A 25,346-nucleotide genomic window follows, 5' to 3' on the forward strand; every position below is an offset into this window, starting at 1 on the left:
GATAAGACTTCAAGCTTTCCTATGGAAGTCCAGGCATCAAAATAGAACTTTGGAAGTCCAGACGCCAAAATAGAACTCTCTTCTGACAGTGAGCTTTAACTGGTCTTTTCAATGACCCATTCATTTCCATCGCATTCACAAAACTTCCAGCACCAGACAGTCCCACCACTCCTGTCTGCCAACAGCAGTCATCAGCTCCATACAGGGCCAATGCTCTCTAGCAATGGGAAATCTTGACAGAGCTATAATGAAAAATAACAGTGTTCATTTTGTCTTCTCTGAGAACAAAAGACAATAGATTAGGTTCTAAGTACTCAAGACAGAGGTCTAAAGACAATATGCACAGTTGCCCACTGGGGGAAAAAAACTAGTAACAAAAGAAGTTAATAGTAAGGGAGATGGCTATAGCTACACTCCCAGAAACATTCTATTGTGGAAAGACCTCAAGTTAAAAATACCAAGAGCTGAACAAATTCCAGGGTATTAAGTCTATGTGTAAGATATGCTCCAATATTTTAAGGTCATGCAATTTAATTTTAGGGAAAATTCTCATAAAATATGAACCATAAGGACCTAACCTAATGATCTTTTGGCTCACAATTTAACAGAACTCCAAGGTTACTTCAATGTTTAGGACATTAAAGGCCTATCTTTTCAATTAAAAAAAAAAATACTCTGAACAAAGAGAACCACTGGAAAGATCTTTATGAAAGTTTCTGAGCAGGTAAGAAGATAATCAGCCAGAGAGTTTGGTAAATTATTATGTGAGAAAATCCCTGGGTAATAATAAGATTTTTTTGTGTTTCTCTGCAAGTTATCTTCTTGGTGAAGAATGATATAATCAGGTTAGCTGCATTTTGCTAAAACCAATTAAAGAGAGAGAGGAGAAGAGAAGAGGGGGGGAGGGGAGGGGAGGGGAGGGGAGGGGAGGGAAGAACTTAAATTAGATAGCTCAGGGCCATCATGAACAAACCTCACAAGATAACCTATAGTTTAAAAATTCACATTAATCCAGGAAATGTAGTATTTCTTTGCCTTATTTCAGACAGAATTTGAGGAAGGTTACAAGCATATTTACAATATAACAAGAAAAGAGTATGTACAGGTAATTAAATTTAGGCTAAATGGAAAAAAAAAGGGCAAAACAATAAAATGAAGAAAAAAATTATCTTGGGAATGTATACATTCCTAAAAAATATTCAGAACTTAAAAGTTAACACCAATTTATGAGGTAAAAAAGGAAACTTTGCCACTCACCAATTTTAACCTTTGTAAAGGTATTCTGCCTACATCTATCTGTGTCCTTTCTGGGACATTAGTGAATCGAACTTCTGGGACCGCAACAGCACACATGACATGGGCCCACCTACAGAAAAGGAGACATTAAACATAAACACAAGTTCCCTAAACTTATATACCTCGTACATCAAACAGGTGATGCAATTCTCACAAAAGGGAAACACAGACATAAAAAAGAAAGCCAAAAGCCTGAATCTATCACAACCTGACCACCCTTTGAATTTTAAAGCTATTAGATAATACCTGATGGATTCAGTAGCACACCTCCCTACCACTGTGACATGAGAAACTAGGTGAAGACCAAAGACTCAATCCAGTATATGTAGTTTTCTATGTTTGATCTGCAAAATACTGAAATGTAGGCTTGCTATTTCATTTGATACTGAAATATAGAGAGATGTGTTTAAGATACTTTAGCTAATTGATATGTGGTAAAAGAGTAATTCAATTAATAAAAATTATGAACTGGATATAGCACATAATGTTTTTACATGATACAAATGGCATAAAGCAAACCAGAACAAATAGCAAGTTTTCTAAAAGAACTAATATTAAGTCTTTAATTAAATTGTTTCTCATTGCAATGTCACTATAATCGAAGGAACCTAGAGATAAGAAATGAAATTTAGCTTGTTCCCTTGTTTCCTACTTAAAATCTAGTATCTCCTTTCAAATTCTGAATTACTCCAATGACAATGTCCCCACCAACACAATTAAGTTTCTCATAAACATCATGCCCCAAACAAAAGACTCTTGAGATTTAAAAAGATCTTGAAAGAGTTATCAAATCCACCAACCTACTTTTAAATCAAAGTGTATTCATTTCACTCAAACAATGCAAGACTCTATCCTGCCTATGAAGACCACAAGAATAGAATGTCAACCCCATCAAGGCACTCTTTCAAAAAGATAAATTCTGTAATTCTACAGTAACTACTATTTCTTTTTCTCCTCATACAAGACTAGGAAGCGAAGTTCTTATCATCTCTGTCTCTACAGTACCACCTAAATCATCTCACAGGCTGCATGACCTGTACCACATCCTAGAACTAGTCAATACTTTTGAGTACAGTACGAATCACATGAACTGTGAAGGACGAGGATCCAAAATTAGGGAAAAATAGTTCCTTTGACTAAAATTTATCAATGTAGGAATGTCGAATGCCTTTATTCTTCCTTATCAGTAATCAGAAACACGTGCACATGCACGTGATTATACAAACTCCATTATTACATCCCTCCCCCCGGGATCCAAGTCCAGTACTCGTGGGACCACTGAGGATGTGAACAGATGCAATGCACAGGTTAAATCATGGCAGCCTAGGCAGTGCACGCCCATTTAGGCCATGTTCTCATCTCTACTTGTCATTGCCCTATAGAGATGCACAATCATTTTTCAAGTAAAGATAAAAATCTGGATTTTAATGTAAAAATCTCTCAACTTTTAAAACTTGGGTCAAATTTATAAAATGTGTATTGGCCAAATAAAACATACCTTGGGGCTGAATCTAGATCTCAAGTGCCAGATTAAAATCTCTACACAAACCATTTCTACATGTTTCTATTTCCAAAGGATCCTATAAATGCTTTGGCCCCATTTTAAATATTAAAATCAGGTCATGAAAATAAAATTCACACAAAAATATACTTCAACAATTGCCACACACACAATAAAGGTTACCTTTCTTTAAATCTTAAAATCAGTGTTTTCTCCCTATGTTTCTATCATGGTATATACACTTTCTTCTAATTAGCTGGTGTTAAAATAAATGGTTTTGTTTTACTTTTATGACCATGACTGATTTTATTTACCTGAAGTTAACATATTTCACTGTTTGCAGGTACACTGTTTTTATTAGACTAATAGAATTCATCATATTAAATGTGAGAATTCCAATGGCACCTAGAATGACATGGGCTGCCTTCATTTTAAAAAATCTGTTAGTATTGAGTGCGGGCTGCGAACCAAAGTTTCACAGGTTCGATTCCCAGTCAGGGTACATTCCTGGGTTGCAGGCCATGACCCCCAGCAACTGCCCATTGATGTTTCTCTCTCTCTCTCTTTCTCCCTCCCTTCCCTCTCTAAAAATAAATAAATAAAATCTTTAAAAAAATAATCTGTTAGTAAAAGAGGGGTTATTTTTCATGGTGTCAAAGACATAAAACAGAAGCAAGACTGAGAACATCTCTGTCCAGCAAAGGTAAATGTGGTGCTAGTAATGGTCCCTGTACAGAATCCGAACCTCAGATCCCTACAGCACAACCTTGGAACAATGTGTCCAATAATGATAGGTAAAGCAAACTGCCACCCAAAGACTCAACCATTAGAGAGGAAGAAAACAATGAAATTCAACACATTAACATATTACTTACTTATTGTTCTTAGTTTCCTTAAGAGCGCCCCCTCTCAAATTGCAGAGACAGCACTCCTAGGGGAGAAAAAAAACATACACAATTATCAGACCTATATAATAAAAGCCATTACTATTTTAGCTAAATATTCCCTTTTATTCTAATTTCTTTTATTTTAAAATTAAAACCATCAGGAATTTTACGAAGGCCCATGTCTGATCAATTCAAAAAGGAAATGGAAAAAAAGAGATGGAAAGGCTAGGGTATACCCAAAAATGTTCTCACTATACGTATCTCCTAGAGGAAACCATCATTTTCCTGGTACCATGTCCAGCTGCCATCTGTGAAGGAAAGCTGTGACACAGAGAACTTGGTATCTGGAGAGGTATGAACTACAATCCTAGAACAGAGAAAACAGCTGGGTTCTCTTGTAATCTGGGAATCCACTCATGTCAAGATGGCCAAAAAATAGAGAACAGGCATACTTCACTCTGAGATAAGGAGAAGCAGGAAGCTCTTCATAAAAAGATGTGGACAGAGAAATGAGAAGGGCCTATTCTAGAAATTAGTGTTTAAGAAGCATGAAGGAGATGCCTTTTACAGGAAGCTGAGGATCAACTAGAGATCATAAAAATTATTATTTAGGTCTTTCTGTGGGCAAATGGTTTTGGGAAAATTGTTCTGAGGAACCCAGGCTGTCCAGCCGCAGAGGACAATGCCAAAGCATTATTGGCAAATATACATGTCTTAGATTGGCATGGCCTTTTTTCACTCCAAGATGACGATGTTCACTACAAATACAGACTTGACTCATCATTTCTCTCTATAATCCTATGGAAAAATCCCTGAGAAAATAGGGCCGGAAAGCAATGCAATCAATACCTTTTGTTGACATAGAACTTTTTGTTAAATGTTGTACTTAAGTAACTTATTTTATTTTCAACTTCAAGCTTGTCCTTTCAATTTACTGCATTAATAGAGTTTTTAAAACTAGTTACAGGCTTTGGGTGATGAGCACACGATGCAGTGTGCAGATGATGTTTTATTGAGTTGTACACTCAAACCTGCATGGTTTTATTAACTAATGTTACCCCAATAAAATCAATTAAAAAAGATCAATAGTTATAGGCTATTTGGGGTTTTTTCCTCTAAGCTGTATATATAAAACTTCTTTAACTGTTCTCCAAGGTGATCTGTGAGTAATTTTGACAGCTTTGCAAACCTTTACAACAACTCTCCCTAATGTATCAACTGTTAATAATAGAGTGTCAGACTCCATAGCTTTTATTTTTTTTGAGGAAAACAAAAACAAACTGAGGAAAATCAACATATCTATGTAATTCTTGATAGGCAGGAAAAAAAGGCAAACAACTACAGACATTCAATGGTTTTGTGTGTCTGGAATATCTGTGCACATATATTTGAAATTTCCTAGGTGATGATCAATGGTTCAGAGTAGCAAATGCTGCTTTGAGTATATACATTTGAATCCATAATAAACCCAGCTCAAGGAGATAACTTAATGGAAAAATTTCTCTACCCACATCACAAAGCCTCTGAAATAATTTTTCTGATGCAGCACACAATAGAAGGAGTATTTCAAAATCCAAATATGGAAAGGGGGAGGATAAAAATGAAAAAAAAAATACAATGTCAAAATTACATATAAAACAATCAGTATCAAAGTGGGAATGCAGCAAAGGGGAGTTGTGAACTGTGAGGAGCTTAGACACTAAGAAAACTAGATGTCTGATTAATGAAATTAGTGGTGAGAAGACACCTAAAGGGACAAGTTAGCCGAGTTAAATACAGCAAAGCAGCATGAAAGAGGTTTTAAAGCACCTGATTAGGATCATTAAAAGATGTTGCAGAGCATTACTATAACAAGTGGAAAAAGTCTTCTAAAGTAGAATATGTAGATGTAAATTTTAAGTGGAGTTAAGAAGACTCCCACCTACACCAAATAGGAAATTTCTTTTTTCTAGGATTACCAATAACCTCCATGTCACAAAGCCTAAGACATAATTCCAAGCCCTTGGTTTGCTTGACCTCTTAGTAACTTTCAATATTGTTGATCATATCTTAGTTTTCTCCTCTGGTTTCTATGACCCAATATTCTTCATCATCTTTCTCCATCTCTAGGTGATCCTTAGCTTCCTTCAACAGGCATCTTTTCAAGCTCCTTAAACACTGTAATTTCTATAAGTGCTATTCACTTTTCTTCCACACTGGCTTGCTGGGCATCTGATAAACTACAGTAATTCTCAAAAAGCCAATGACTCAAACATTTACCTCCTGAGATGTCTGACAGCTCCGATGGCATCTCAAACACATGAAATGCATGTGCAAAACTGAACTCACATCTTCTTCCCAAACCTGTATTCCCCCACTGTTTCCAATCAGTAGTATCAACCATCCATTCTAGCTCATACTAGCAGACATAATTTTTTTCTCATCTTAGATCCAATCAATCAACTTCTATCAATCCACCCCCAAATCCACCCTCTTCTCTCCATTATCATTGATGTCATCTTAGTTGATACCACCAGCATCCTTCATCTAACCTAAAGTACTACAATAGCTACCCCACGGTCAATGTGGAACTGACCAGAGTGGGTTCTAATGCTTCTCAGTACTTAATGTAGCCTAGGAGGGTGAGAATCATTAAGACTTAACCTTGTGCCCCCTCACTTTGCACTACTCATCATCCTTAGACACCCAGTAACTTCCCAAGAGGTTCCCATTGCCTCCAAACACACATCAGACCCACTGTGCTGCTCTCTTCATTAATTAAACTGAACAAATCCTTGCCCTCTCAATCTAAATGTTGATTTCTTAAGAAGGTTCTCCTAATCTCTTGGCTCAGTTACTTCTCTCTCATTACTCTTGTTAACTATTTGTTGAATTCTGTCTGCTGTCCTCACCACAATGTAAATTCAATAAGTGCATGACAATATGTCAGGTTACTATTTCTCTATCATTTTACTCAATAGAGAGTATACCTTCCATGTGAATTTGTTAGATAAATAAGAAAATATGGCAAAATAGGGCAGAGGGAAAAATTTGAAATTACCACAGCATTAAAAAATTGCAAAGACAATTTTCACATACTGGAACACTAAGAAAAGGAAGTCAAAGGCTCCAATGACTTAACATGGAGTTAAGAACCAGTGGTTGGACACAAAGTTATTTTTGCTATGATTTACTTGAGCAATTGTATTTTTTAGTAATGTACAAAAAACACTCATGGCCAGGTAAGGATATTTATATGATTTACATGATATTATATTATATCATGGTTTCTGTTCAATTCACTCAATTTTGAAAAAAATAAGTAGAAAAGAAAAGAGTCTTATCCAGTTACATCAATTTTTTTTAAAATTAATCACCATCCTACGTATGGGTCAAACTAGCTGATCTGTTAGAAAATACAAAGATATCAACCTGTCAACTCATTCATTTGTAAATGAATTTATAGTAAATGCTTATATTCATAGCCATAGTAGAAGGCAATTAGACAGAATAATTTAAAACTGTCCCTTCCTTTGTTTAAATAGTACTTTGTTGTCAGAGAACAAAATTGATACTTCTAAACTTAATAGGTTAACCCTTATCTGAACAGCAGCCCAAACTTTCTCAAAAATCTGTGCAATGCCTGATACGTATAATGGTTGGCACCAACCAAATATACTAATTGTACTAGTTTATCGCTCATCTTAAGATTCAGTAAAACAACTGCGAAAGTAGGAAGTGATAGAATATCCTTCAGGACAACTGATTCATTAAATTGGTTATCAATAATAAAAATTCTATTAGAAGAATAGAGAATATATTAAAGGTCTAATTCATTCTATATACCATGACAAAAATCATCATACTTTACCTCATTTCCTTAACGAACTTATCAACTAATTAACACCTCACTTCAAAGATGAGAAAACTAAGATTCAAGAGATTAAGTAACTTGTCTAAAATCATCCAAACATTTGATGGGGATCATCAAACATTTTCTGTAAATGGCCAAATATTTACTAATTTAGGCTTTGCACAACTACAGAGCAGTTGCAAATAACCCACTCTGCCACTGTAGGAAAATATGTAAACAAATGGGTGTGGTTGTACTCCAATAACAATGTTATTTACAAACACAGTCAGTGAGCTGGAATTGACCGATAGAATTTTCCAACCCCTAACCGAACAGTAAAAGGAACAACTGGGATTCAAGTTCAGGTCTGCTTGACCACATGCCCATGCTTTTTCCCTAGCATCCACTACCTCTGGGTGCAAGACAGGGCACAAGATAACAAACTACAGTGCCAAAATAAATGAGACACTGTGCCTGCCCTAGGGAGCTAACAACTGAGAAAGGGAGAAGACCTGTGGATGCTTAATCATGTCATACAGAAGATGATGATAAAGGGCATAACCAAGACCCCATTTCCTCATCTCTGTAACTTAGAATTCATTTTTAAACTAATCCCCCTGTGAGAACTCACATCATTAAAAAAACTGTTGTCAAGCAGCATATATACCAATCTGTACTCCTATTTGTTTCATTAATTCTGCTAATAAAAAGAGATCATTAAATTTATCTCTACTTCATCTTTCAAAAAATGATACCATTTCAGGCAAAAACATTTTAGCAGTCTATGCAATCTAACCTCGGGCTAAATGACTCCAATTTTACTTAAAACTAGAAAGCCAAACTAAACTATGGTACTTAACAAAATGCAGATGGCTAGGGTTCAAATCACACTGCTTCCATTTACTACTGGTATGACCTTGGGCCACTTACCCTCTGTGCCTCAGATACCTCACCTGTAAAGGGCAGGGGGGAATACTACTTTCCTAAATGAGTTAATAAATGTAAAGATACAATAAATACAAGAAGAGCAGGGGTTAAAAATGTGAAAGGCTAATTGTGACTCTAGACAACTTAAATATAGTACTGTCAGTGGATAATCTGAGTGTAGTCCTTTAGCAGATGATAATAAAGAAAATTAAATGGAATAAAAATTGCTGAGAGAGGCACTTAAAATAGAGTCAGTTCACTGAGGAAGTAGAGCCTATCTATGCACATCTGGTGCCTCAGTTCTCAGATCTGCTATTAAGTTGCTAACCTGTTGCTTAACCCCAGCTCAAAGCTGAGCCATGAACATCCTTAAACAACTGCTACATGGACATATATTGGGTTGGCCAAAAAGTCCATTTGGTTTAATTAATAAATAAATAAATAAATAAATAAATAAATAAAAGACATATTCTTTATTTTCACCAATAACTTTATTGATTTGGATATTTTGAGTATGATGGCTATCTCCCACATGATATAAAGTTGACTGTTCTCAATTACTATCTCTTTGGTCGCTATCAACTTTGACTGGTCTACCCGACTGTGGAGCATCATCCAGACAGAAATCTCCAGCATCAAACTTCACAAACCACTATTGACAAGTTCCATCAGTCACAGCACCTTCTCCATACCCTGCACAAATGTATTTTTGTGTTTCAGTGGGTTTTTACCTTTCTTGAAATAATAAAGCACATATGACAAATATGTCAAGTATTTTCTTCCATCTCCACTATTAAAATGGCTACAGAGAAATTCACCAATCTTGATTTTTTTTTTAAATGCACACTGATATGACAGCTGTCACAATACAATCTAACCAAACTGTTTCGAATGAAGTTAATGACAACTAAGTGCTATTAGAACCATCTTATGGGGTGGGGGGAACTTTTTGGCCAACCCAATACATAGACTTTACTTCCTCCTTGTAGTTTTCACCTCTACCATTTGCATACTGGAACTAACCAATCCCTGTTAATTTTGCCAGAAGCCTTTACTTGTATGGAGGACTACACTTTTAAATTTCAACTCTACAAAATCTGCCTTTGTTCTCTTTGGACCACAATTAAGTTGCTACCTGAATCTGTACCTCCTGGGTTGCAATCTTTTTGGTTAAATAAATGCTTTATATTCTTTATTATAACCTGAACCTCTTCTTTAGTTAACAGAGGGAACAAAATATGGATTTGTCATTAATACTTCTCTTGGAGTACAGAAACTAAGAAGCAGAACTAGAGAAAAAACAAAAGTCCACAGGAACCCAAAATCCAAGCAGCTAGGTTGTAAATCAAGGAGAGGTCTTCTACGATTCTGAAAGCTGTCAACTCAGCTGTGAAAAGCAGACAGATGCTAGAGTCTCCACAGTGCTTAGAGGACAGACACTGCTAAAGGGAAAGTCCTGATCCCACCCTCAAAATATTTGAAACCACAGTGGACTGAGTCAAACCAAAGCTACAAAAAAGCTCAGACCCAGATCAAACACAAATCAGATTGAGTTCATTCCTACTCTAGATAACTGATAGGCGAAAGGCATGCATTGGCTAGAAATAACTTCATTTGCTAGCCAAAATGTCCAGCACACAATAAAAATAAAGGTACAAGGTACTCTGAAAAGAAAATATGATCTATGATCAAGAGAGGAAATAATAAAATCAAATGCAAAGATGGACAAGATATCATAATTATCAGGTGGAGATCTTTAAAACAGTATGTTCAAAATGCTACAGGACCTAATTTTAAAAAGTATGATGACATATACAAAGAGATAGAAAAACTTTAGGAAAGTCATGGAAAATACTTAGAAAACAGTTTAAAATGGTAGAAATGAAAAAAAAATGACATCAGAAATTATGTATTCATTAGATTATAATGGAGACTAGAATTGGTAGAGTAAAAGTTCAATAACTTTAAAGACATAAACAGGAAATATAAGGAAAAATCAGTCAAAAGAATTAACAGAGACATAAGAGAAAATAACAACCTATTAAATTTATGTATAATTAGCATCCAAAAAGGAAATAGAGAATGGTGAGAAGAAATACTTGAAAAGATAATAACAGAGAACATTCCAAAACTAGTAAAAGACAACAACCCACAAATCCAAGAAACCTAGCAAACCTCAAACAGATAAATACAAAGGAAACATACCTAAATATACAGCAGTAACAATTCTGAAGTTCAAATATAATAAATCTATGTTAAAAGCAGAGAAAAAAGACACATTCAGTAAAGAACTATATGAATTACATGTGAAATCTAACCAGAAAACAGTGCAGTCAAATGGCAATGGAACCATATATATAAAAGACTGAAAAAAAAAAAAAAACCAAAAAACTGGTAACCTGAAATTCTATTTCTAGGAACAGTATCCTTTAAAAATGAAGACAAAGTAAAAATAGTCCCATAGAGACAAAAAATCTGAGAATTTGTCTTCAGGAGACCTACACTATCTAAATTTAAAAAAAAAAATCAGAGTGAAGAAACCATAGATTGACTGGAATAAATGAAGAACACCAAAAAAAAGGGGATATATGTGAGTAAATATAGAATAAACTTTTAGTATATTCAAAACACATACACATAGAAAGAAGAGAATAAGAGACAATGAGACAGAGAGATAAAGAGGCTGTAAGTTTCATTAAAAGACTTGACTGTTTCAAGCAAAAATAACACTGTGGAGTACTGTGCACATAGAAATAAAGTGTAAGATAAGACCATGAAGAGACGGGGTTAATGAAATTACATATACTGTTGTGAGATTCTTACACTGTTCATTAAGCAGAATCATAGTATCAGACAGTAGATTGTGATAGTTTAAAAATGAAAATTGCAATTTTCAGGATCCACCCATAACAAAGTCCTCAAGAAATTCCCAAATATCATTCTAAGGAATGTAAATCTGCAATCAAAACTCAAAATACATACAAGAAAATATGAGCTTCATGAGTAAAAATAGAAGAAAAAGAAAAAACAGACAGTAAATTAGATGCATAATGATCTCAGATACAAGATGTAAAATAAGCATTTTAATGTTTCATAATTAAATGTGAGTATTAAGAATGTAAGACACTATAAATGACATTAGATTTTTAAAATTCAAATAAAATTCTATAATCAAAATCAATGAAATTAAAAACTTAAAGGATATGTTAAATAGCAGACTAGTTGAAGAGAAAATTAGAAAACAGAAAGAGCAGAATAAATAATAGAAATTAATACCACAAAGTTTTCAATAATGAATTCTACTGAATGAAGTCTGTGTGTGGGGGGCATGAAATAGTGACAGAGACAGAGAGGTGTTCTCATTTATAAAAATAAATTGTAATTGATTTACAAACCTAACCTCAAAATCAAAATAAAACTACAAACGATTAAATGAAATTGTAGGCAAATATATTGATGAATTTAGTCTATGCAAAAGAGTATAAATACTCTTAATGGAACATTTAAAAGAGAAAAGGCATACTGGAAAGTTTAATAAATTCTGGCTATATCAAAATTTTAAAATTCTAAATAAAATATATAAATTACATAATGATAAAGTAGGAAAGTATTTTTAATACAAAACAGACTATTATCTAGGAAATATTTATAATCCCACACTTCTGGAAAATAAGCAAAAAAAAATTCAAAGACTCTTCATTGCCAATAAACACATGAAAAATAGCCAGATTCAAAAATAAAGGAGATAAAAAATATAATCATGAGATATAACTTCAGATTTTTAAATTACAAAATACATGTTTCAGGGTATGTGAGTTGTTATGGTGGCTCTGGAGAAGCATTTGCATTATCACATTTTTAAGTGCACATAAATTATGACTCAATAATTCAATTTCTTAGAATCTATCTTAAAAAAACATGCATATCTATGCAGAAGGAGCAATGTACAATGAATCACTATCACTTCGTTTCTTACAATAAAGAAAATAGTTGCCTCTGGCAGGAACTGAAATTATCAGTTGCTTTGATTTTGTCATCTCGGAATTTTTCAATAAGAATGGATTCAAGCTTGAAATTTAAAATAGTAATGTATAGTCAACCCATAAGCACTCAGTTACTAAGAATTACACAATGTAATATTAAATGAAAGCATCATAAGGCATGTTAAATAAACTGTGATACTATTTGGGTGCCCCAAGAATGCAAGACATAACATCTGTTTATGCATAGAAAAGATCTGAAAGGTTACTTAACAAAATAGTTGCAGTAGTTTTCTGTAGAAAATTACATTTGAGAATCTGAGAGTGTTGGATACAGAAGATTTCCCTAAAAATATTCAGTATTTTTAAGTAGCATATTTATTTAATATCTAAAATGTATTGATTTAAGACAGAGGAAGGGAGAGAGGAGGGGAGAGGGGGAAACAGGGAGAGCAGGGGGAAGAGAGAAAGAAAGAGAAAGAGAGAGAGAGAAACACCAATCTGTTACTCCACTTAATCCATGCATTCATTGGTTGCTTCTTCTATGTGCCCTGAGCTGATATCAAACCCTCAATCTTGGCATATCAAGATAACTCTCTAACCAACTGCAAGGTCTTCAGTACTCTTGTATTTAAAAAAAGAAAACCCACAGACACATGAAGGAATTAAAGCTTTTTTCCATTAAATATGTTTCATTTGAAATTAATATAACTGCTCTGGCTGGTGTGGCTCAATTGGTTGGAGCACTGTCCAACGCACTGAAAGGTCACTGCTTTGATTCCCAGTCAGGGCACATGCCTAGGTTTGAGTCCCCAGTTGGGGTGCATATGGAAGGCAACTAATCAATGTTTCGCTCTCATATTGAGGTTTCTTTCCCTCCCTTCCACTCTCTCTAAAAATAAATAATTTTTTATTCTAAAATAATTTTTTAAAAAAACAAAGTAAAAAATTAATATAACCATGGACATTTATCCTGTTTCTTCTTCTTTTACTTAAATGAAAATTTTAAATAGGACACCTATGATTTCTTTCAATATACTCAAACATCTCTCCAATCTAACCTCTGGAGACACCCAAACTGTGCAGCCTTGCAGAACAAAATAAATAAAATTAAAGAGCCAGTGCTCACTGCCAGCCTTGTTTTATCTTATGTTTAATGAGCATGCTTTCACAGGAACAATAACACACTGTATAAAATAACTTGCCATTACAAAGATTTAGATATACTGTTAGTCAAGCAATGTTTCCTAAAACAAAACAAAATACTGAAAGGTCTATTACAACATGATTACTCTATATGGCTGCTGTTATTCCTGTCTCCTGATGCAGCATTAAAAGAGCCATTCTATTGTATCCCCCACCCACCCCCTGCAGGGCAGCTAAAAGCTGAATGAGAAAGTGTAAATTCAGATTATATTCTGAACCTTGTACCTTTTCTCTTCAGGTCCCTTTCCCTCACCTAATACCATTCACAAAATCCCCTTTCAGCAATACCAAGTATTTTTAAACTTTGGTTGCATAAAAAATCATCAGAGAGTTGGCTCCTTTCTTTGGGAGGGTGGTAATGGGAGGGAAGTGGGGAGGGTTGGGTGGGTGGGCTGGAATGGGAGTAAAAGGGAGAAAACTGTACTTGAAGAATGATTAAAATAAAATAAAATAAAAATAAAAAATTTTAAAAAGAAAGAAAGAAAAATCATCACTGAGATGAGTAGCAGTATACCAATTAACAATATGGAATGATTTCTTTATGGCTCAGTTATCAAACCATGAAAAACAGTTTTTACAATAAAAGTGCTGACAGAACATTAACAACAGTGAGAAGCACATTGATATAACACAGCTATCACAGTTGTTCATTATTTGTAGTAGAGGGAAATCATGTTCCAATGGCTCTTCTATAACATATCAGTTAAAGAAATGCCAATACCAACATTCTCAAGCTCCCTATAAGAAGCTCTCATTTTAGCTGACACATCTGTAAGTGCCACTAAAGCCAATTTTCAGAGCTACAGAAAAATTATGAAACTGAAGTACCTCCCCACACCCTTATTTATCTGACACGTTCATAACAGAAATGCAAAACCATAAAATACAGCTGTCCGAGCTGGGGGAAAAGGAGTAATTAATCATATTAGCAGAAAACTAGCTTACAAAGTGCTGATCAACAAAACACGGAAGATACATTTCTGAAGATGTGACTCATTTATCAGGGTTGGCAAGGGCAGGATCTCATAAGGACAGAGTTGGAGTGAATTCTGAGTGATTAAGAAATTGAATGACAGCTTTTCTGCAGTTATCTTCTGAATGGAAATTCAACAAGTTCCAATGAATTTTATACTAGTAAGTGAGTTCTGCAATTTAGATGCCCACATCAAATTTGTATTATACTCTCATAAATGAAAACATACCTTCAACAAATATTGATTAATCACCATGTTCTAGATACTGGACAACAGCAGTGAGTAACAAAGACCCTGCCCTTGGAGCACTTACATTCTGGTTCAGACAATAGCAAATTAAACCAGTACATTATTTAGATGGTAGATGATGTTAGGTACTATGGGAGTGAGCCATGGAGATACCCAGAGAAAGGTGATGCCAGCAGATCCTGCTGGTCAGCAAGTGAGTGGAAGAATATCTGATAAGGCTTCTTGGCCATGGAAAAAACTGATGACTTTACTCTGACAGAGATGGAAAGCTCCGCCCTAATCCAGGAAAGAGAAAATGAGTAGATTAATCTGGGTAGTATCAGCAGAGGTGATTAACCCTGCAGGAGGTCACGTGCAGCCAAGAGATACATTCATTACTAGTATGTGCCAAAAATACAGAAAAAAATTTAAAACACTCCTAATTTCAATTTATTATATTTGTATAATAAGTGACTTTATTTAGAGTTACAATATAGATATCATTAAACAAAGAAGTATAAAAATGTAAATAAAAATTTTTATTTTCAAACATGCATATTGCTAAAAAAATAAAAAATGTCTTTAACATTATTTAAAATCTTCAAGAGTTGGCTTTGCAAAATATTTGTAGCAGTCATCGCAAACAATATTGCTATGTTGAAGTCATACATACTTTTCTCAACACTTGCAACAACACTTTGATAAGCCATTCATTTTGGATACATAGCACCTAACACATCTTTTTCTTATGTTGCCATGTCATTAGAATTACCTTCAATTTGTGTTTCAAATTGATGAAGTTTCACGTGTAAAGGCTTATGCACAGCTGTAGAGATTTCTGATTGCCTTTTCATTCTGACACTGTGTTACAAGATTTCTAATATTCTGTACCTTATTTTCATATTGCTGTTCAGCATATGAACAGTCTGAGCATTTATTCCTGCAATATTCAAAATTCTGTAGACTATAACCGTAGGCTACCTTCTGGTACTCCTGGCCACAAGGTGTGTACCTATCGTTTGGTCCACAGTGTCAACTCCTGACTTCTTGGTTGTAATATTCTATTCTGTCAGGCTTTTGCAAATCTAAATTTACAGTGTCATCGAAATGCATACTTGAAACTAAAATTACATTTTTTACCTTTTTGGGTATATGAGATACAAATGTATAATCTGCACCAAAAGCAAGTAAGTTGGATTTTTCAGGTCTCTTTCTAGAAGACACAAATTCAGGGGTTAGTTGGGGTTTATTCTCAGGAACAGTACCCACATATGAAAGTCACTTCTTTTTCAAGTAGTAGATAAGATTTAGATCAGTGAACCAATTATCTGCTGTAATAATATGTCCTGATGAGTAAATGGGGTTCTGGAAATCTCTTGATTACATCTGGGGGTTTATTACTAATCTAGTAAGTACCTTCAGGCTGCTTACTAGCATATATTTCAAGCTTTCCTGTGTCAAATACTTTTGAATTGACCATAGCAAAAAAATCATATACCATATTTCCTGGGCTTGGATGGAATGATTATCTAAATCTATTTGCCTCTATTTTGTCTATTGTTACATTCTGTCCTATAGAGTAACATAATTTACAATTTTCTACAAATGCTGAGAAAACATCTCTCACAGCCACTAATTTGTCCACTTTCAGGAGTTCTAAGTGGGTAAGTTTGTCATCAAACCTGATACAATTATGAAAAAATCTAAATCTGCCAAGATATCAACAAGTCTAAAAAGTACAACCCCACTAACATCTGTAGCCCATAAATCCTGCAAAGTTAGCTGACTGCTGGTGATGTAAACCAGCTAGATATGAGGCCTGAAAATTCATTCAATTCGGTTTTGTCTATTTGTTTAACATGTCTTTCTTATGAAAACCAGCTCAAGACAGAATCGATGTATTTATTTGTATACAATAAGATTATATCTAAAATATCATTTCTGATAAACAGTTCCAAGTTTCAAGTTCTGTCTTGGCATTTGTTTCCGCATTTGGCCAAACTAATGGAAGTTGATACAAAATATTCTGTGGCTGTTTTCTAATTTGTCATATTAGATTTTTCCTCCATTTTGATTTTTTATCCTTTCTAACAAAATACTCTGCATTCATGTCTAATTTATCTTCGCTTTCTTCATTAGAAATAGCTTGCTCAGTATCTGAATCTTCTGAATGAACTGCCACATAATCTCCATCTTCTAAATCACTTTGATTTTTACATTTGACGCTATCATTCTCATAGTGGAATTCAAGTAGCATTCGCTGAAGTTCTTCAACATCTCTTGGATTATCAAATTGATTTTTTTCCAGGTATTTTCAATGGTAAATAAAAAAAAAAACACAAAACACTGACTTCAAAATTTCACAGAAAAAAAGTACACCAACACCGACTTTGGAGTTCACAGTATCTCTAACATACAATATACACACCCTTAGGAAACACATATTATAACCAAACTGAAGGCTTAAAGTTGTGGCTTAAGATGAGTCATGAACAAATGCACAGCTAGTCATGACCTTGAACCTATGCACCCAATATTATTGGGCTGGCCAAAAAGTTCATATGTTTAAAGACACATTTTTCATTTTCACCAATAACTTCATTGATTTGGAATTCTGAGCATGTCAGCTATCCCCCATATAGTATGACGCTGATTTTTCTCAATTAATGTCTCTATTTGATCACTATCAACTTCAACTGGTCTACCCAACTGTGTAGTATCACCCAGAGAGAAATCTCTAGCATGAAATTTTGCAAACCACTTTTGACACGTTTAATCAGTCTTAGCACCTTCTCCATACACTGCACAAATCTTGTTGGGGGTTTTTTGCCTTTCAGTTGGCTTTTACCTTTCTTAAAATAATAAAGCACAATATGCCAAAAAAGTCGAATATTTTTTCATCTTCACTATTAAAATGACTACACAAAAATTCACCAATTTTCATAAGTTTTTTTAATGCATGCTATTGACAGCTGTCACAATACAATCTAACAAAATTGTTTAGAATGAAGTTAAAGACAACTAAGTGCTACTAGAGCCATCTTACTAAGAAAAAAAATGAACTTTTGACCAACCCAAGAGATGTTTTTGTATCTCTCAGATCAGCCATGACCTCCACAGGGTTAAGAAGTGGCCGGGATTGTAGATTGTTTTAAAAGCAAACAAGACATGATTTACTGTTAGACAGATATGGGGTATGAGAAAAAACAAAGCATGTCTAAACTCTAAAGTTTTGGACCTCAGCAGTAGAAGGTCTGGAAATTAGAAAACCTGCAACTGAAGATCTGCAATTCAGTTTGAGACAGGGTGAATTTCAACTACCCATGGGCATGTTGCTCAGGAAGTGGGCCATGTGGACCTATACCTCTGTGGAGAGGCTGAACTGGACAGAAAGAGGTACAAGCCATGAATGACTAGATGCTGTTATGAAAGCTATGAGATGGGATCAGATTACCTAATAGATTCATATTGAGGTGAGGCCCACTTTTTGAGCTGTAGGTAGTGAAAGGAAGTGGCTGGCTGGCTGGTAACGTAGGAAGAAAAGCGGGAGAGTGCAGAGTCCTGGATACCAAGTGAAGACAGTGGTTCAAACAGGAAGCAGTGATCAACTGATTGTGCTGGTGAAACAGAAGTTTCTAAGGAAATATGGGGCAAAGGCTATGACTCGAATAAGTTTAAAAGAAAATCAGGGAGAAAGAAAGAGAATGAAGACAAGATATTAAAGGAGTTGTACCATAGACAGGGGCATAAAGAAATAGGGTGGGAGCTAATGGAGAAGAAAGATTAAGAGATTTTTTGTTTATTTGACAATGGAAGAAATAACCACTTGTGTGGATAATGAGAATCATCCAGAGAGGGGATCACTGGTGATGTGGGAGAGAAAGGGATGGGTTTACTGGAACCCATCATTTCATAGACATAATGTAGGTAGAAACCTGCAGATCTCTACTGATGGCTTCTGAAATATAAAGTGAGTTCATGTGGTGAAAGTGAGGATAGGGAAGGACATGGGGAAGCTTCAGATGACAGAAGGTATGAAACAGTCAACCAAGAGAGTGGTAGAGTGAACACATGATGGGAATGCAGTATGAGTTACTGGCACTACAGTTACAAATTGAAGGCAAAAGCGATCTGCATATTGGGTGTTTCGCCACAGCCATATTCAGCTAAAAGAGCTCAGGTACAAACTACAAACAGCTAGATATACCACGGTTGAGTTATGCCAAGGGAGAATAATAAAGTCAGGGAGTGGCAAGGCAGCTGAATGTGGTAGCTAAAAACACAGTAAGGAGAGGAGGGGAAGGAATGTGGTGGCTAAAACAAAAGTAAAGAAAAGAGGGGAGGTAGAGACTGAAATGCTGGGAGCACTACTGAATCATAAGTCACAGTAAAAAAGGATGGCTAGAGTCCAGAGATAAGAGGGTGTGGGCTACAAAGCCAGAAGGTAGCAGAGAAAGATGACTGAATTTGAGAGATGACACTGAAAATGCAACATACCCAGTAGAATGCCAAGCAGTTTCAAGTAAAAATTAATCGCCCTTTCAAAAGATCATCTCTCCAATGAATACTGTATTTGGTCTACGGCCATACCACCCTGAACGTGCCCAATCTTGTCTGATCTCAGAAGCTAAGCAGGGTCGGGCCTGGTTAGTACCGAAATACTGTATTTGTTCTCTATTACTGCAATAATAACTTACCTCAAACTTAATGACTTAAAACAACACAAATGTACACAATCCAGTAGGTCACAAGTCCACAATGGGTCTCACTGGGCTAGAATCAAGGTGTCCGCAGAATCATTCCTTTATAGAGGCTCTCAGGGAGAATCCCCTTCTTTCCTCTCTGCAGCTTTTCAGGGCTGCCAACATGTCTTGGCCTGTGGCCCTCCTCCCCCATCTTCAAAGTTGGCAACAGCAGGTCAAGTACAATATTTCTTGCATCACAACACTCTGACTTCCTTTTCTGTCTCCACATTTAAGAACCCTTGTGATGGCACTGGGTATACCCAAGTAACCAAGATTATCTCCCTCTCATAGGGTCAGCTGATTAGCAGCCTGAATGCCATTTGCTACCATAATTCCCCTTTTCATGAACATAACATACTCCACAGGTTCCAGGAATTAGGATGTGGACATCTTGAGGGGGTTGGTATACTTACTATACATTTTAACTATCTTAATACAATCAACCATTTGTATGAAAGGAAGACAACAGAAGAAACAGAAAGCCATAGTCTGAGTTTGTTTCAAATTATATTTCCCCCCTGGATTTGTCTTTCTCATGACATTGCTTACACCAACATAAAAATTAACTTGATATTTACAGAGCACCTGACTGGCAGCATGCCAGGCACATGGTTGGTGGCAAGGAAAAGCACCTCTGTATTTGAAGAGTGGTCAGATGTAATCTAGACTGAACTTACTGCATTTACATAATATTTTCAGGATCCTGAGCAAAGAACTTCAAGTTAAACATACATATTATTTTGTTAAAAATGTACATCATATGGCTTTCAAAGAAAAACTGGTTTATTCCTTCTTCCAGCATAGCCTTCAATAACAAATAGCAAAGTATATAATTTCTTCCCCCTGTCACTGGACTAATTTTTGCCATTCATAAGAAATGCCTGCACTGCAATTCTTTCCCCTGCACTCTTGCTAGTGATCCCTTTCCTCTTTGCTAAGGAGCTGTGCCTTGTAGCCCAGTGACCTCCGGGCATGCATATCCTGGTGTAGAGTACAGTATGTTATGCTCCCCATAATGTCAGTCATTATTCTTCCTGTGCTCTCTGGTTGAAGCACTTAAGATTAATGAGGCATTTGTTCTCAATCAAGAAGCTATTTATGAATATAATTTCTCTTACAATAAGCTTTGTAGACTTCTTCTCTTTCCATCTTGCCTCTACCAAAGGGCCAGGGGTGGGGGTTGGGGAAGGAATAATGTCTCTTGAGCAAAAGGAAGAAGAAAGGACAGAAAAAAATGACTTGTAACTTTTTAGCCTTTAAGCATTTGTCTAGCGGAAAACCCCCCACATCACAGCTGTGTTCTCAGGACAGATATCCACAAACATGTTGTTCTGTTTGTTTAAAATAATTATTGCTGCCCCAGCCTTTATAAGCCAAGGTTTAAGTCTGCAACTAATCAGAATTACCTCTTGCCTCCTCAGGAGGCAAGAGGTAATTCTGAACCCAAAGGCATTACTTCAAATGGGAGCATGTGGGTCCTGGCTAGAGGCTTAGAGGACACCTCTGTGGATAAGAGCAATGGTGTCAGCATCCACCTGGCTAAAAACGGTCACCACCCACCTGTGAATGCCCTGCCTTAACAAGAATGAAGCCTTTCTTTTTTCTACTAGTTTTACTGTTTGAGGATCAAATCAGTCTTTCAGGTTGACAGCCTCTCATCACCAGGTATTGACAGTATCCCATGGAATAAAAAAATATATAGCATAAAACACATCACAAAAAGTGGCAGTGCCACTGTGACCTCTCAAGGCCATAAGCCAATCTGATCTGAAAATCAATGGCTCTGATCTACAAAGCCACTTCAAAGCTCTTCGCAAAAGAAAAATGTCAGCCCTGTTGTCAGTGGGGAAATTGAATTCAGGAGATTATCCAGTTCTGGGAAAGGTCCTCCAGGCAAAACTAGAGTAAATATGAAAAAAGTAAAGAAATTGCTCTACTGAACCACCCAATAACACTAATGATTTCATATTAAGTAGATAACCAGTTACACTAGAAACTAGTACTGGCTTTATTCTCAATGTAAACTAAACAAAATCATTCAAAACTATGGTTTAGAATTAGGCCACTTGTTCAGCCTTCTTCTCACTCTAAAAATAAATAACTGCAAAGACATAAAAGATGCTGGGCCTGGGAATCTGGAGGCCTGAGTGTTGACATGAATCCCAGCTCAGTTACCACAGAGTAGTGATCCTGAGCAAAGGACTTACTCTCTCAAACCCCTGGTTGGTTATCTATAAAATGAGATTTCTGAGATAAAGAATTCTTTAGGCTTTGTCAGTGTGCAATTTTATGGAAATGAGAAAAATTCTAAACCCTTATATTAGTTTAACCCTTATAGACTTATATTAGTTTATATTTAAATCAGTAATTATTCTGAATTTGTAGGTCAAAATTTAATAAGTGAACCTTTACTTTTATAAAAACAAGACTTTCAAGAGTGAAGTTATTGGCAGTTTCTATCATCTATCATCATGGCAATATTACTATTTTTATTTAGGGAACTGGAGAGGGAATAAAAAGGTTCTATTACAGAGTAAAAGTAACATAATCCTCAACCACACAAATTTTCTTTAATAATTTCCTCCCTAAAAGAACACCTACTTGAGAGAGAGAGAGGAGAGAAAGCAGTATCTTCAGATTCAACAAAGTGTGCTTAGGGTTTCTTCACATCAGATGCACCTCTATAAAACCCAGCCTCAATGCAATGTGGGTGTCAAAGACTCTACCTAAAAGACCAGGAATTAATAGGGCTTCATTGTTCCTAAATATGTCAACAGTTACCAGCTTTCCACATATACCTAAAACTTAAGAATCGAGTGTTAATGAACTGTATGACTGTCTGACCATTGTGCTGTCCACCTGAAGCTAATACAAAGTAATGCTCAATATAAACTGTAATTTTAAAATAAGAAGAAAAAATGAGTGTTAAGACAGTAGTACACTCCAAAGGTACACTCCAAAGATCAGGCGTTCAGATACGTTCCAACAAATGACTTAGCCCATAAGCTCTAGCAACACGGTGGGAGTGGGTTTTATAAAAACTACTACCTCAGTTACCTTATAACTTTGTGACTACGATTATGCAAAGAAAAGACTTCACTTTCGTTCAAAAGTCAAATTAAATAGCTATGTGCAGCTTTAGGGAGCATGAATGGCAACTATCCCTAAATCTATAAATGACATGATTTAAAATCAAGCAATAAAAAAATAAATAAATGCCAAAATGTGTTTAATCATTGCAACTGCATATTCCACTGTAAAAGAAAATGCAAATTCCAAATGATCATCAATCGAAATATAGCTTGCTTATATCTAATTGGTGCTGCATTTTAAAAAACAAGCAAGCAAGATAAAGGGCACAGTGAATAAATGTACAGCCAAGGCGAAAACCAGTTTCATACCTGGACTTTGATTTCTTAGAACCACTTTGGGGAAAAAAACTAGAATGCTATTATACATATACATATACATATACAACTTTATTATTCTATAAAGTACAATAAATGTTCTTCAATAGATTTTTTTAAATGTGTGCACTTACCTAGATTATGCATTTCATTATATAAAAATGAAAATTCTAGCCTATAAAGTGTTTTTTTAATTTTCCATTATAAAAATTACTTTTTCATAGCATAGCAATATTCATTCAAGAATATAATACATAGCTTTTTTCTTTACACTGTATTACTTCTCAACTGGAAATATTCAAACAAATTCTCCTGAAGTAGAATGGAATATACTGAAATAAAAAGAAATTCTGAGGATAATGCCTATTGCTTTGCATTCCCAAATAGCAGGTAGATAAAGTTCTAGTAAGGCCCGGCAGTCATTGTTTTCTTTTTAAACCAATGAAAGTTTCCTGGACCTCAGAATAACTGCACTGATCTTACCAATAATTACCAGTGCCATTTCTATTCCTATACCTTTCTGTTATTCATCATCTCTGACTAAGTTAAGCAGCACAGAAATAAATTTAGTTTCCTTGAAGGTCCCAAATTCTTAAGGAAAACTAATTAAAGAAAAATGGAAATACAAAACAGCACATAATCATAAGATTTTAGGACCAGAAGAAACCTTAGATATACATCTGTGGTCAAATCTTCTCATTACATTGCTTCTTCCTTTAATTTAGATTTTGTTTAGATTATATGTATGTGTACATGAGCTACTGCATCTGCTGTGCCCACTGCCCAAGAATTATATAAGGTAATATAAAAGCTTGCTAGTAAGACACAGCATGAATGATAACTTTATTTGGAATTTTTCACACTGATAATGAAAAACTATAGCACAGGCTTAGTGCTGCCATGTACATGAAATGTCAAAGTCACAAATCTAACTATGATGTGACTTTCCATGATAAGTGAACAATCTGTACATTCAGATTCCACTCCCATTTATGGCATTAAAAAATAAACCTCACAGCTCCCCACGCCCACCCCAAAAGTTCCTAAAAGAAAGAACCAAATTACCTGGAAAGAAAATACCACCAAAGGCTACATTATCCCTAATTTTAAGAAATAAAATCTTATCAATATTACTTTTAAATCACTAGAACCTGTTTGAATATATTTGCACTTTAGAATTCTACATTATAGGCTTTCAGCCAAGAGAGGGCATAGGTAGATACGCTTCACCTCCTCACATGACCAAAATAAGAGTAACAACTAATTTAAAAACAAAAAACAACCAGAACTGCCAGAAAATCGAACTGTATGGAAGTCCGACCACCAAGGAGTTAAAGAAGAAACATTCACCCAGACCAGTAGGAGGGGCAGAGATGGGAAGCTAGAGCAGAGAGGACACATGGTGAGGCAGTGGCTGGCAAACAGGGCGGTCCCACATGTTCTGGGAGAAACATGTGGGGAGTGAAACAGACCATGCAACCCAGAGTTCCAGCTCCAGGAAAGACAGCCTCAGAATATCTGGCTGTAAAAATCTGTGGGTGTTGGGGCAGGAGAAGAAATTGTCAGTCTTTCAGGAGAGTCAGTTGGAGAGGCCCACAGGGTACTAGAATATACACAAGCCAACCCACTGGGGAATCAGCACCAGGGAAGCACCTGGAAGGGCATCAGTCACTTGTGGGAAGGAGGGAAATGACTTAAAGCAGGGTGAAAGCCAAGAAAGCAGCATTGTTCCCTCTCTGACCCCTTCCCCACATACAACATCACCACATGGTGATGATGTGGGTTGTCCCACCTTGGTGAATACCTAAGGTTCTGCCCCTTAAAACGTAACAGATGTGCCAAGACAAAGAAACATGGCTCAAATGAAAGAACACATCTAAACCCTAGAAAAAGAACTAAGCGACAAGGAGATAGCCAACCTTTCAGATGCACAGTTCAAAACACTGGTAATCAGGATGCTCACAGAAATTATTGAGTATGATCACAAAATGAATAAGTGAAGTCTATACATAGTGAAATAAAGACAGACATACAAGGAACCAACAGTTAAGGGAAGGAAACCAGGACTCAAACCAACAATTTGGAACAAAAGGAAGAAATAAACATTCTACCAGAACAGAATGAAGAAACAATAATTCAAAAAAAAAATGAGAAGAGGCTTAGGAACCTCTGGGACAACTTTAAAAATTCCAATACCCGAATCATAGGGGTGCCAGAAGGAGAAGGGGAAGAACAAGAAGTTGAAAATGTATCTAAGAAAAATAATGAAAGAAAACTTCCCCAATCTGGCAAAGGAAATAAATATACAAATGCAGGAAGTTCATAGAGTCCCAAACAAGTTGGACCCAAAGAGGAACACACCA

General features: G+C 35.7%; 1 protein-coding gene across 7 annotated transcripts in view; it reads right to left on the reverse strand.

Moving 5' to 3' along the window:
* KDM4C (lysine demethylase 4C) overlaps positions 1–25,346 on the reverse strand; it is a 383,617-nt gene that overhangs the window by 114,478 nt on the left and 243,793 nt on the right. For 6 of the 7 annotated variants that reach the window (XR_004902186.1, XM_036021651.1, XM_028507295.2 and 3 more), the window contains 2 exons: positions 3,673–3,728; positions 1,258–1,366 (listed from right to left, as the gene is read on the reverse strand). The exons of the other annotated variant lie outside the window; for it this stretch is intronic. Coding sequence is in view for 5 of the 6 variants with exons in the window: in XM_036021651.1 (XP_035877544.1) it covers positions 1,258–1,366; positions 3,673–3,728 (165 nt within the window). In the remaining variant the exon portion in view is untranslated. The remainder of the gene's footprint in view (positions 1–1,257; positions 1,367–3,672; positions 3,729–25,346) is intronic. 7 annotated transcript variants of the gene reach the window in all.

This window comes from Phyllostomus discolor, chromosome 3 (assembly GCF_004126475.2).
Source record: "Phyllostomus discolor isolate MPI-MPIP mPhyDis1 chromosome 3, mPhyDis1.pri.v3, whole genome shotgun sequence".
Taxonomy (NCBI): Eukaryota; Metazoa; Chordata; class Mammalia; order Chiroptera; family Phyllostomidae; genus Phyllostomus; species Phyllostomus discolor.